This window comes from Gekko japonicus, unplaced genomic scaffold (genome assembly GCF_001447785.1).
Source record: "Gekko japonicus isolate JY-2015 unplaced genomic scaffold, Gekko_japonicus_V1.1 scaffold1905, whole genome shotgun sequence".
In the NCBI taxonomy this organism is placed as follows: domain Eukaryota; kingdom Metazoa; phylum Chordata; class Lepidosauria; order Squamata; family Gekkonidae; genus Gekko; species Gekko japonicus.
In genome coordinates, this window is record NW_015175418.1 from 46,105 (window position 1) to 59,084 (window position 12,980).

The 12,980-nt window shown below is 50.2% G+C and overlaps 1 protein-coding gene across 1 annotated transcript in view; it reads left to right on the forward strand.

Moving 5' to 3' along the window:
- The window catches only part of CRMP1 (collapsin response mediator protein 1), a 46,230-nt gene that overhangs the window by 26,441 nt on the left and 6,809 nt on the right, over nucleotides 1–12,980 (forward strand). Inside the window, exons 6-11 of the mRNA XM_015425774.1 lie at nucleotides 384–464; nucleotides 686–754; nucleotides 1,272–1,392; nucleotides 2,177–2,333; nucleotides 4,147–4,288; nucleotides 12,810–12,976. Of these exons, the coding sequence (XP_015281260.1) occupies nucleotides 384–464; nucleotides 686–754; nucleotides 1,272–1,392; nucleotides 2,177–2,333; nucleotides 4,147–4,288; nucleotides 12,810–12,976 (737 nt within the window). The remainder of the gene's footprint in view (nucleotides 1–383; nucleotides 465–685; nucleotides 755–1,271; nucleotides 1,393–2,176; nucleotides 2,334–4,146; nucleotides 4,289–12,809; nucleotides 12,977–12,980) is intronic.

Below are 12,980 nucleotides of genomic sequence, written 5' to 3' on the forward strand. Positions count from 1 at the left end.
GAACTTATCCTTGTGGGGGAAATCCCACTGATTGCATTCTCCCACTGCCTCTGAAAACAGAATGTCTCGCTGGACCTTTTGGAAGGTCATGTGGTGTCACTTGGCAAGTATTTTATCTTGCTTTGCTTTCTTGGTCCCTCAGCAGACTTAGTACTTTTGGCCCAGGATGGGGAGGGAACAGACTTCAATGGTGCCCCCCCCAATATGTGGCTGAAGAAAAGGGGGAAAGCCGTGCTTAGCTCTCAGAGAGAAGTGAAGGCTTGCCTTTCTCAGATTCTAGCTTTATCCCAAAGCGGGACAGTAAAAATCATAACATGTTATAAAGGAGGAAAGAACAGACAGAACATAATTGACTGGGCTTTCTCCCTTCGTCTTGTATGTAGCTCTACGAAGCCTTTGCTTTCCTGAAAAGTCTTGGAGCTGTAATCATGGTCCATGCTGAAAATGGGGATTTGATAGCTCAGGTGAGAAAACATTTTTGGTTCCATTTTGGGGGGGTTACTGTGGGTCCACTGGCAGTAAGTTGTGATCCATACGTGGCTTTTTGTGGCAAGTTGGCGAGGCCTTCCGGCGTGAGCTTGCGTGGTCTCTGGCATGTTTTCCAGATGGAACAGGCCATATCAGTGTGGCCAGTCTTATGCTGAACTGATTGGCACTGACAGGGCACATCTTCTTATTCTTTCAGGAGCAGAAGCGGATGCTTGAGCTGGGGATCACTGGCCCCGAGGGGCACGCCTTGAGCAGGCCGGAGGAGGTGAGAGAGCAGCCAGCTGTCTGTTCGGGCCTTCTGGCCATCATCACAGGTTGAAATGATCTCATTTTGCAGGTGCACACAATGCGAGATGGTGCGGGCAGTCAGTCAGCGCTTCACAACTTTACACTTCTGGGAGGAAAAACACTCTAAATATAGAACACCTTGCTAAAAAAAATGACATTCCTGGCTTCTAGTTTAGAGATCTGTGCAAGTAGCTTGGCTGATTTCTGTGAGGATATATTCACGATGAGCTTCTTGTGACAGATGCTTTGTTTGCCTCCCCTCTGACTGGTCAGGAGGCCAGGCTGCGACGGGGCCAACACTCGGCGGGGGGGAGGAGCAGAAAAGACCGAGGAGGGTAGGGGGACGAGGAGGGGAAAGGCCTGGGAAAGAGCTGCTGTGGAGGCAACGTGGGAGAAGGCGGCTGAGGCATGGGCTGGAGAAGAAGGCTGCCAAGCCCTCGGACTCCCCACAGGAAGGCCTTGGCTCCAGTGGCATTTCTGTCCTTGTCTTTCAGCTCGAAGCAGAAGCTGTTTTTCGGGCCCTCACGATCGCCAGTCGGATCAACTGTCCCTTGTACATCACCAAGGTCATGAGCAAGAGCGCGGCTGACATCCTCTCCTTGGCCAGGAAGAAAGGTGTGGGATGGGCCCCTGGCTCGCTGGAGTGGCGGTTCAGTCAGTGCCGGCTCGGGGCCTGCACTGGACCATGGGCATGTCTGGCGAAGGACTGGCGAGGCTGGGCTGGGCTGGGAAGCCACTGATCCAAATGGAGGCTTGGGGAAGAGGCTCTTTGGAGCCGTTACTTTAGGTCCTTTGTTGGATCCTGCTTCTCCCACTTGTAAAAGCACATCAAAGATCAGTGCTTGTTTTCAAGGTGGTGGAAAAGCACACGGCGAGGAAAAGCAAAAGAGCAGCTGGTGCCATCAGAAGAACAACTCCATCCAACTGGACAATCACAACCGAGTAGTTTATCAACCCCCCCCCCGGCACAAAAATCCCTTTTGCTTCTTCTCGTCATGGTTATTGGGCTGCCCCCCCTCCCTTCTCAGCAGGCTCTTCGAGGGCAGCCCCCTCCCCTCCGGGGCACCCAGGGCTGCTTCACACCAGCCGGGAGGGGCCTCGTTCCCCTGCTGGGACGGCTCGCCCCTGGCTGTGGGAAAGGACCCGCCAGACTGCCGGTCTCACTCCCTTCTGCTGGTGCAAGAGGGAGAGGGGGTGGCTGGAATGAGCGCCACCAGATGAAGCCAGCGTCGGCTTCATCTCCTCTGCATTCGCACAGGGCTGCGGGACGCCTCCTGGTGAACTTTGCTTTTGCGCCCTGCCTTCTGAAAGGGTTCTGTTGCCAGGCCAGGCAGGCCCAGGTGAAAGGCTCCGGGGTGACGCCGTTGCCTTCAGTGGCTGTCCCTTTCCTTCTCTGCAGGTGCCCTTGTGTTTGGGGAGCCCATCACGGCCAGCCTGGGGACTGATGGGACACACTATTGGAGCAAGAACTGGGCCAAGGCGGCTGCGTTTGTGACCTCGCCCCCTCTGAGCCTGGATCCGACCACCCCCGACCATCTGACCTCTCTCCTAGCTTGGTACGGAACTGGAACTGCTGGGAAGCCACTGATCAGCGGGGGGGGGGTGTCCACAAACCTCTTGGGCGTGATCTAAGGGGGTGGCAGTCAACAGACAAGGCAGCGTCCTGATGTGGTTTGGAGTGCTGCCGAGCCTTCCTCACTCTCAGAGGAACAACACTTCTTGTATTCACCTTCAGGCCATGTTAAACTTTACTCTTGAAATGTGTTAACTGTCCCCCAACTTCTTAGGCATTAGTCTTTGCAGTTACGATTGATGGCAGGGGGCTTTGCCTTCATACCATTTTTTTGTCTGCAGTCATCCTTCTCAAGACGGTCTCCCCTATATTGGGGGGGAAGAACAAAAATGAGGTCTCTGTGTCTTTTCCCCTGCAGGGTGGGCTGTGGTGTGCGGGGGGGCTGATTCTGAGTGGGACAAAAGGCAGGCATGGAAAGAGTTAAGTTCCTGGTTCCCTGCTGTACCTCTGCCTCTTGGCAACCGCCCATGGCTGCTTTTCAGTAACGGTAGCTGGAAGGCAGGGGCGTTCTAGGGCCTGTTCATTATTCTCCCTCATAGATCCGGCTTGGCTCTGCTGGAAAGGATGGGGCACAGAATTGGTTTTAAAATAGCTACATGTAAATTAGATAAGGGCAAAGGTTTCCCTTGCTCGAAAACCAGTCGAATCCGATTCTAGGGTTGCGGTGCTCATCTCGGTTTCCAAGCTGAAGAGCCAGCGCTGTCCGAAGATGTTTCCATGGTCATTTGGCCGGTGTGACTAAACACCAAGGCGCACGGAACGCTGTTACCTTCCCACTGAAGCTGTACCTGTTTATCTACTTGCAATTTCTTGCTTTCGAACTGCTAGGTTGGCAGGAGCTGGGGCCAGAGACAGGAGCTCACTTCGTCATGCGGCACACTCGGGTCCCGAACTGCCGAACTACAGACCTTCCGGTCTGCAGCTCAGCGTCTTAACCACTGGAGCCACCGCAGCCCAGCCTAATCACAAGTAGGATTTGGATGGGAGACCACCAAGGAAGCACAGGGTAGCTATGCAGAGGAAGAGAGTGGTGGACCACCTCTGCGCATCTCTTGCTTTGAAAACCTCCATGGACCTGAAGTCGCCATAAGTCTGTTGTGACTTCATGGCCCATCGTTGTTATTACTAGTCTACGTAAACTAGTATATGTAAACTCACAGAGAAATGACCTGAACTCAGGTCTCTTGGAAGGATGAGCCGTCGGTGAGTGTTTGAAGGCAGAGGGTAGTTGCAGTCGATGGCCCTGAAAACAGTAGATGTCGGAAGAGTGTATATACACAGAGGTCATTTCGGGGGGGATTGCGGGGGATCGCAGTGCCCCCGGGTGAGGTGCAGGGGGGCGGGGCACATGACGAAGCCCCGCCCCCTGCTTCCGGCCGCCCCGCTTCCGGCCCTCATTCAGCCAGGAGGAGGCAGGAGAAGAGGGAGGGTAAGTTGCTTCCTCCCTGCCTCTCCCCACCCCTGCCTGCCTGGGCCCAGGGAGGGCCTTCGCGGGGCTTCCTTGCACTCCCACCGGCCTTGCAGGTCCACCACCGGGCCCCTCATGGGGCTCGGCAGTGGAGCTGCAAGGCCGGCGGTGGCGGCCGGGACCGTTGGGGGCGGGGTGTGTGGCCTTATGACACACTTCCGGTGATGTCAGGAGGTGTGGCATATGCTAATGAGTTATGCTAATGAGTTCCCCTAGCTCGTTTTCTACGAAACGACCCCTGTTATCTCTCTGGCCCCACCCAAGACTGTGGGCAGCCGACCCCCTCTCTTGCAGCCGGTTCAAATGTTTCTCCTGTGAATTCTTCCAGCGGAGACCTGCAGGTGACGGGGAGCGGCCACTGCACGTACAGCACAGCCCAGAAGGCCGTCGGGAAAGACAACTTCACTCTGATCCCGGAAGGCGTCAACGGGATCGAGGAGAGGATGACGGTGGTCTGGGACAAGTGTGTGGTAAGTGTGGCCTTGGAGGCTGCAGGTCCTGCCCTGCGCTGGGCCCCGGGGGGGGGGGGTCCTGCGCCTTCCTGGCCCCTCTTCCCTCTTCCTCTGCCGTGGTCATTCAGACTTGAGATGGATTCGAAAGGTGTGGCTCTCGCTCAGACACCGCTTCTTCGTGTATTTATTACGTGTGAAACCATGGCGATGAGGCAGAGAGAGAATGGTGTTGTTTTTTTTTGGTCAAAAGACTTTTTATTTTCCATAATATCACATTTTACACCTTTTTGTCAGTTGGTTAAATATTCCCTTTTCCCTCCCTCCCCCAAAAGGCTTCCCGCAATGCACTTCCCTCATGTCCCACATAGATAAACTCAGGATAACATCAAGTACTTAATATTGTTCTAAACATAGCAAATTTTGTCTCACGTCCCAGTTCTTTTCTAAATATATCTTAAAGTCATTCCATTCTTCGAAAAATTCTTGGTCCTCTTTATTGTTCAACTTTTTGGTTATTTTGTCCATCTCGTCTTTTTTGTTACATTCAGTTCTTCCATTTTTAAACCTAAGAGCAGAATTTCAGGTGTTTTCTTAAAAGAACATTTTAGAATCTTTTGCATTTCACTGTGGACCTTTGTCCAAAAGTCCTTAGCTTTGTCGCATGTCCACCACATGTGATAAAATGAGCCTTCATGTTTTTTACATTTCCAACATTAGTTAGACATATTCTGGTTCATATTTGCTATTTTCTTAGGTGTCATATACCATCTATACATCATTTTGTAACAATTTTCTTTTACATTAGTACATACAGATAGCTTCATAGAATTTTTCCACAAATATTCCCATGTTTCTATGGTTACTTCCTTATTCATATTAACAGCCCATTTTATCATTTGCTCTTTTACAGATTCATCCTCCGTAAACCATTTCAACAGTATTTTATACATATTAGAAACCATTTTCCTCCCCCCACTTTCCCAAACAGTTTCTATTTCGTTTCTATCTTCTCTAAAACCATAGTTCTTCTTATCCATTTTAAAAACATCATAAATCTGCATATATTTCAACCATTCATAAAAATATTGAATTTCATCCTGCCCTTTCATTGTCCATTCTGTTCCTTGCTTCGTAATTAAGTCAGAGAGAGAATGGTTTGATTGGTTTGCCAGTGGATATCCAGGGAGATTCATGGCTCATTTGGGAATTTGGAGCCGTGACTCTGGGACCCAGGTCCAAAGAGGTCCCAGTAAACGGCCTGGGAACAGGCAGCCCTGTAGCAGTGTTAAAGCTGCAGACTTGATTGGCAAGCTGGGTGGGGGACCCTTGGGAGTGTATCCCCTCTCCCCACGCCCCTCAAGCCACTTCAGGCTTCCCGGGGGAAGAGTGTCGCTATGAGCCGGAAACCGCAGGGGCAGGGCACGTGGATTCTGTGCTTGTGCCTCTGTGTTCTCAGCTGAGGCCTGCCGCTGCAGGCTTGAGAGACACTTGACAGGCAGCGCATTTTCCTTCCCTGGTGCTGCGGTCAAGCCACTCTGGAGAGATTGCCTGCAGTGTAATTCGATTCAGGAAGGTTCTGAGTACAGATCCAGGTGGGGGAGCCGCGTCAGTCTGAAGCAGCAGAACAGAGGTTGAGTCCAGACTGGGCACCTTGAAGGCCAACAGAGTTTTGTTCTGGGTATAAACTTTCATGTGCACACTTACGAAAGCTTACGCCCAGAATAAAACTTTGTTGGTCTTTATCGTCTGGACTCAACCTTTGTTCTGGATCTAAATTAGCATCCTAAATGCATGTCTAGATTATCTAGCAGAAGTTAGGGGATGCGGGGGTGTGGGGGGGAGCTAGTGTTGGGAAAGAAGAACCAAGGAAACCAAATGTGAATGTACAGAATCTAATGAACAAAAGCAATCCCCCCCCCTCTTTGTGGAATTTCTAAGACTTCGTTGGCCACAAGCTTCTCAGATACACCCCCAGGGATGTTAAGAGCTGCTTGTGTCTTGGAAAACCAGGCAGTCTTCTGACCATGTGATGTAGGTGCGACCAATCATGGGAAGGGGGTGTGGATCTGGCCTCTGTCATATGACTGGTCCAATCCAGCTCTCCTGAGAGCTCACCACAAGTTCCCAGGCAAAAATCTCTCCCCCCCCACCATTCCCTGATTTGCATACAGCCCAGGACGACCAGGGCCCCCAGAATTTTGTCCCACTAATATTCCACGGCCGGGTCCCGTTGATCCTATGAACAGGGTTGCCAACCTCCTGGTCATGGCTTGAGATCTCCTGGGATTAAAAAAAAGTTTGCCTGGAGAAATGGCCCCTTTGGAAGCTGGCCTCTGTGACCTCACTGAAGTCCCTCCCCAGGCTCCACCCCCCAAATCTCCAGGCATTTCCCAACCCAGACCTGGCAACCGTACCCATGAGTTGGTGGTTCCTGTACGACTGGAGGAACAGTTTAAAGGGAACATTTCTCCCTATGACAGCTGTGTCTAGATAGGAACAGGCTGAACTTCCAAAGTGCTCGTTGGCACATCCCTTAGAAGTTTTGTTCCCAGCATTCCAGCCTGGCGAAGAGGCCATCTGTGCAGGCTGGGCCTAAGTGCAGGGGTGCTGTAGGAGCAAGCCGCAGCTAACATATTCTTCCCACTGCTTGCTGGGCCCTTCGCAAAGAACAACTTGTCAGGCTCTGCTTATGCACGAAGGAAGTGAATGATTTCGTGCTGAGCGTTATGCACGGAAGGTTACTGGAGGGGGGAGCATGATGTGTAGGCCTGCTGCCTCGCCCTGCCGCTGGCGGGACCCACGTGCATGTCTGGGAGCGTGCCCCAGCACCGAGAACTGGTCATGCCAAGGACAGGCCCACGCCAGAGCCAGGAGGTGCTCTGCAGGCTTCAACAGGCTGGAGTGGTTCCGTGCCCCTCTCCCCAGGCCCCCTGCCCCCATGAGCTCTGCCGCTCACTGCGTCCTCCTTCCCCAATCCTGTCCTCGGGCCATTGCGTGTCCTCTCTCCCACCCTCCATTTCCCACCCATCAGCACCACCAGGGTTGTTCAGGAGGGAATTTGTATAAAGGGAACAGGACTGTGGGCTCTCCCAGGACTGTGGACAGGATGGATTTATCTGTTTGCTGTATTTAGGCCCCGGTCACATGGGAGGATTTGCCCCGCGAAGCAGACGAGTTGAGGGCACATCAAACGGGCGCGATCAGATGCCAACATCTGGCAAGCGTCGCGCACCCACCCCCAACCCGTCCCTTCCGGCCGAAAACACAGATCAAAAAGGTACTAGGGAAAATGTAGTACCTACTGGAAGATCTGCAGCAAGGCCGGGCGTGGGATCGCGGATGCGCCAGCAGCCCGTGTTATTCGAGGGACTGCCGGACTGCACATGCGCACGAATACTCCAGCAGCCTCGGCTCCCCCGTCTTTGCCTCGCTTCCCCCGTCCATGTGATCGCGCCGGACAGAATATGTGCGGTGGCTCGGGGGAAGCGTCTGATCCCGATGCTGCACTTTCCTTTGGTGCGGCTCTAAGAAGCCACACTTCCGACACGGCTTTTCCCGCCGGTGTGACCGGGAGCATAGTATTTCCCATTCACAACATTGTTTTCTGCATGGTGTAACATGTCCTGTCTAATAATTCATGGTTTGGTTCAGATTCCTGTAATCCTGGTCTTATTGCATTGCTTACTGGATGCCCCATCCTACTTCCGACATTGATGTGTGTGTGTGTGTGTGTGTGTGTGTTGTGTTGTGTGAAGTGCAGTGAAGTTGCATCCGAATCATGGCAATCCTATGAATTAACGACCTCCAATCCTGTCATTAATGGCCCCGCTCAGGTCTTGCTTCCTTGGCTGAGTCCATCCATCCCTTGTGGGGTCTTCCTCTCTTGCCTGCTGCCTTCACCTTTTCCGAGCATGATTGTCTTTCCCTGTGACTCCTGTCTTCTCATTCTGTGACCAAAGTACGATAGCCTCCGTTTAGTTATTTTAGCTTCTAGGGCAGTGGTGGCGAACCTATGGCATGGGGGCCAGAGGTGGCACTCAGAGCCCTCTCTGTGGGCACGCGTGCCATCGCCCCAGCCAGGCCCAGACCATCATTAAAGTGTCGAATTCGCTGCCAAATAATTTTAAGTAAATGAAAGCATTTGGGATTGCTTTCCTTACTTTGTTTGGATCATCTTAAGTTAATGCATGAGTTGTTTTTTCTAAAGTAAAACCTCAGCATTCAGGTTAAATTGCCGTGTTGGCACTTTGCGATAAATAAGTGGGTTTTGGGTCGCAGTTTGGGCACTCGGTCTCTAAAAGGTTCGCCATCACTGTTCTAGGGGGAGCTCAGCCTCGATTGGATCTAGAACACAGTGATTTGTTTTTCTGGCAATCCATGATATCCGTAAAACTCTCCCCCCAGTGAATCAACTTTCTTCCCGTAAACTTTCTTCATTGTCTGACTTCCACACCCAGACGTAGTTATGGGGAATACCGTGGCATGAATTATCTTGATCTTGGTTGCCAGCAACACATCCTACCTTTGGGAATCTTTTCTAGCTTCTTAATTTCCCCAGTCTTAGACTCTTCCTGATTTTTTGGGGTGCAGTCTCCCTTTTGGTTGGTGACTGAGCCAAGGAATAGAAAATCTTGAACAGTTTCAGTTTCTGAAATTCCCCTGTAGTCATCACTTTTGTCTTTTCTTGATGTTCATCTGTAATTCTGCTTTGGCACTTTTTGCTTTAACCTTCATCAGGAGTTGTTTCAAATCTTTTGCCAGAAATGAGGTGTCATCTGTATATCTCAATCTGTTAATGTTCCTTCCAACAATTTTCATTCCACCTTCATCTAAATCTAACCCATCTTCCTTATGATATATTCTGCATACAGATCGAAGAGACGGGAATAAAACGCATCCTCATGGGACACCTTTGTCAATTGGAAACCATAGTGGTTCTCCATATTCTGTCCTAACAGTAGCCTCTTGTCCAGAGTATATCTTATGCATCAAAACAGTCAGATGTTGTGGCACACCCATTTCTTTTAAAACCAACCATAGCTTTTCATGATCTACACAGTCAAATGTTTTGCTGTAATCTATGATGGATCTGACACAACAAGTCTGAGCCCAGCCAAGAGGGTAGGTAATTCATCTCCGGCGTCTCCCGTGGAGGATCTCTGAATGCTTGGAGAACAGATGATTCGTATGGCCCAGTCTCTCGAGATAGAAGTTATTACCTCAGAGCACAAACCCAAAGATAAGATTCTGAGTCGCTTCTATTCAGAGTCTCCCGGGATTATTGCTTTCTCGGTGTTGGAGGGCCTCTTGAGGATCTCACGCAAGAACCGTGGCAAAAACCTGCATCTCTCCAGCCTACCTCCAGAAGGGTAGAACATTTTTATAAGATCAAGAAGGAGCCATTTAACTATTGGACAACTCATCCCCCTTGGTTACAGAGGCGATGCAGCCAAAGGGCCATCAGGCCTACCACTCCACTTCCGCAGATAGGGAAGGGAGAAGACTGGAGGTCCTGGGTCAAATAATGTTATTTCTCAGCAGCATTAGGTTTCAAACTATGAAACCATGATGGCTGGTTATCAGCTCTTCTATGGGAGAGGATTCTTCCATTCCTGGAACTCCTGCCGGAAGACAAGAGTCCCCTTGCTAAAGTTCTGCCATTAAACTGTCACAGCAGCTTATTAATGTGGGGTGGCCTTCTGTGGATTTGGCTGCACGGGCCATGGCAAGCTCTGTCGTACTCAGATGCCACACCTGGTCAAGATCAATGGCCTTGCCTATGGAGACCAGGCTTAAAGTTGAGGAGTTACCTTCCAAAGGTCCCACTCTCTTCTCTTCCAAGATGGATGAGATCCTTTCCCTTTTAAAGAAGAGCAAGCAGACAGCCAAGTCCTTAGGAGTCTCACAATTGTCCACATCCCAATTTAAGCAGAGGTCCTTTGTGAGACTGCCCTGGCATCTGTATCAAAGGGACCACCCTTTTCCTGGCCCCTCAGGGTCTCAGTATCCTACCCCTAAGCCATTTACCCCACAACAGGGTGGCCAGAGGCGTAAGGGTGCCAGTCAACCTCGGTCGGATCAGCAGCCGCCCTCTTCCAGAGAGGTGACCTCATCCCAGAAGTCATCCTTCTGCCTAGGATCGTTGCCAGCCCCTGTTAAGTTCGGGGACAGGCCAGCTCAGCTCGCTTACAGCCTGGGAGGCTGTTCCCTCCCATGAGTGGGTTTCGTCCATCATTAGATTTGGTTACAGATTGGAATGCAAGCGTATTCCCCCCGTGCACTTTACCTTTAAGGGGATCCAACCGAGCAGCTTTGGCCTCCTCATTGGACAAGGGCGAAATCAAGGAGGTTTCGGTGTCTCCCAGGCATCGGAGGGTTTCTTCTCTTGTATGTTCCTAGTAGATAAGAAAGATGGGGATCGCTTCTCGGCCTTTTGGCTGGGAAAGCATTATCTACCTAAGTCATCTGTTCTTATCAGTTTAAAATCTGATACGTCCTCTATCTGAGGACTATATTTTAAATGGATTTTTGGAGCTGGGAGATGGAATAGGGGCTTGCTCCGTCCACTAAATTATTATTAAAAAAAGAAGAAAAAAAGAAAAGAAAGATGGGGGAGTTAGACCCATTTTAGACCTCAGAAAATGAAACGTTTTCCTTCATTTTTCTACGTTCTGTATGGTATCCATTCCTTCGATTTTCAAGTATTAAAATGTAATTGTTGATTCATTGTTATTGTTTTGAAGAATGCCTGTTTTCATATTTCAATCCGTCCTCAACATTGCAAGTTCTTCGTTTTTCATGTGGGGAGCAAGATTTTCAGTACACTGCCCTACCCTTTGGTCTAGCCACTGCACCCAGGGTGTTCTCTAAGTGTTTAGGCCTGGTTCTTGCTTACCTCTATATGTGGGGTTGCCATATATTCCCTTGCTTAGATGATTGTTAGTGGTGGTGGATTCCAAGGACCCGTTGTTGAGTCATTGCACTCTTGTCCTGGAGACCCATCAAGGACTAGGACTCCTGGTAAAGGTGGATAAATCATTATTAGTTCCATCTCAGAGGGTACAATTTATCAGAGTTATGCTACATTTCCTGATGGGTTACTTGATTAGAAGAGGAGAAGCTGCTGTACATTAACATTTTAGAATTGCGAGCAGCTCGTTATGCCCTTAGTCGTTTCTCAGATATCCTTTGGAACCGATCCATTCTTGTCCAGATAGACAATACAGTTACAGGGTCCAGGGTCCAGAGGTCTACGTCAGGAAGCTCAGTGCTTTCATTCAAGCTATCCACATCCTTGGGAGTTTAAACATGGAAGCCGACAGATTGAGCAGGGCTGGCACACTCTCCCATGGGTGGCCCATAAAGGCACCTTACCTGGAACTGCTTCCTACCCTCTGGGGGGTTCTGGATGTCAGCCTTTTTGTGATGCAAGAAAACAAGAAGGCTCTAAGGCTCTGTCCCCAAGCAGAGGTAGGAATAGGTTCCGCAAGGGATGCATTTCAGCCGCGCTGGCAGCGAGCCCTGGCTTACACATTCCCTCCATTCCCACTCCTTATGGTAATAGAGACAGCCAGGAGGGAGAGATTGAACATGATCCTGGTAGCACCCTTTTGGTGTCATCAAATATGGTTTCCAGTCCTTATGGAGATCTCCCGGGGCCAGTTCCTTCCTCTGCCAAATCGACCAGATTTAAACGGCATCAGCTGGGTGCTTCATCACGATCTGAATCGTCTTAACCTGACAGCTTGGCGGCTTCAGACAGAGACCTAATTTTTTCTAAAAAGGTTAATGACATTCTCCTACGGTCATGCAAGCCTAAGACTAGGAAATCCTGTATGTATAAGTGGAGGCGGTTTCCCCTCTGGTGCAGTGGGAAGGGTGTGTCACCCGGTGGTGCCCCGTTGCAGGCCATATTTAATTATTTATTGCACCTGAAAACTTAAGGGCCTGGCTTTTTCTTCTTTGAAGGTTCACCTGGCTGCTATCTCTTGCTATCACAGAGGAATTGAGGGAGGACTGGTTTTCACCCATCATTTGTCTAAGAGGTTTTTTAAGGGATTAGGTAATCTCTGCCCACCCCAGGATCCTTCAGTGCCCCAATGGTCTCTATCTGTGATGTTAGCACAGTCAATGCTCACACCTTCTGAACCCCTGGCTACCTGTTCTGTGGCAGAACTTTCTACGAAGGTGTGCTTCTTCATAGCTGTTATCTCGGCCAGGAGGGTGAGTGAGCTAGGAGCTCTTCAGACAGATCCTGGTTTTTTTGGTTATTTTTGCCAGGAAGTCATGGCAATCACTGCTGACTCCTACTGGGGACAGAGGACATTCAGAGAAGTGGCTCGATAGCCTGCCTCTGCCTCCCGACCCTGGTATTCTCCACCACCACCACGTTACAGTCTGCATCCAGCTGACTCTCTCTGTTCAATCGGCCTTGACTTTCAGTGAGAAAGGTGGAATATAAATAATGTAAATACATTTTTAAAAACGTGTCAGCACACCTTCATTGTAAGAATTGTTACTTACGGAAAATGGGTTTCAGTCCACAGGTAAAATGGATGAAAACCAGTTTGTCGCAGTCACCAGCACCAGTGCGGCCAAAATCTTTAACCTGTATCCACGAAAGGGTAGGATTGCCGTGGGCTCTGATGCGGATATCGTGATCTGGGATCCAGAGAAGGGGAAGACGATCACGGCCAAAAGCCACAAGTCG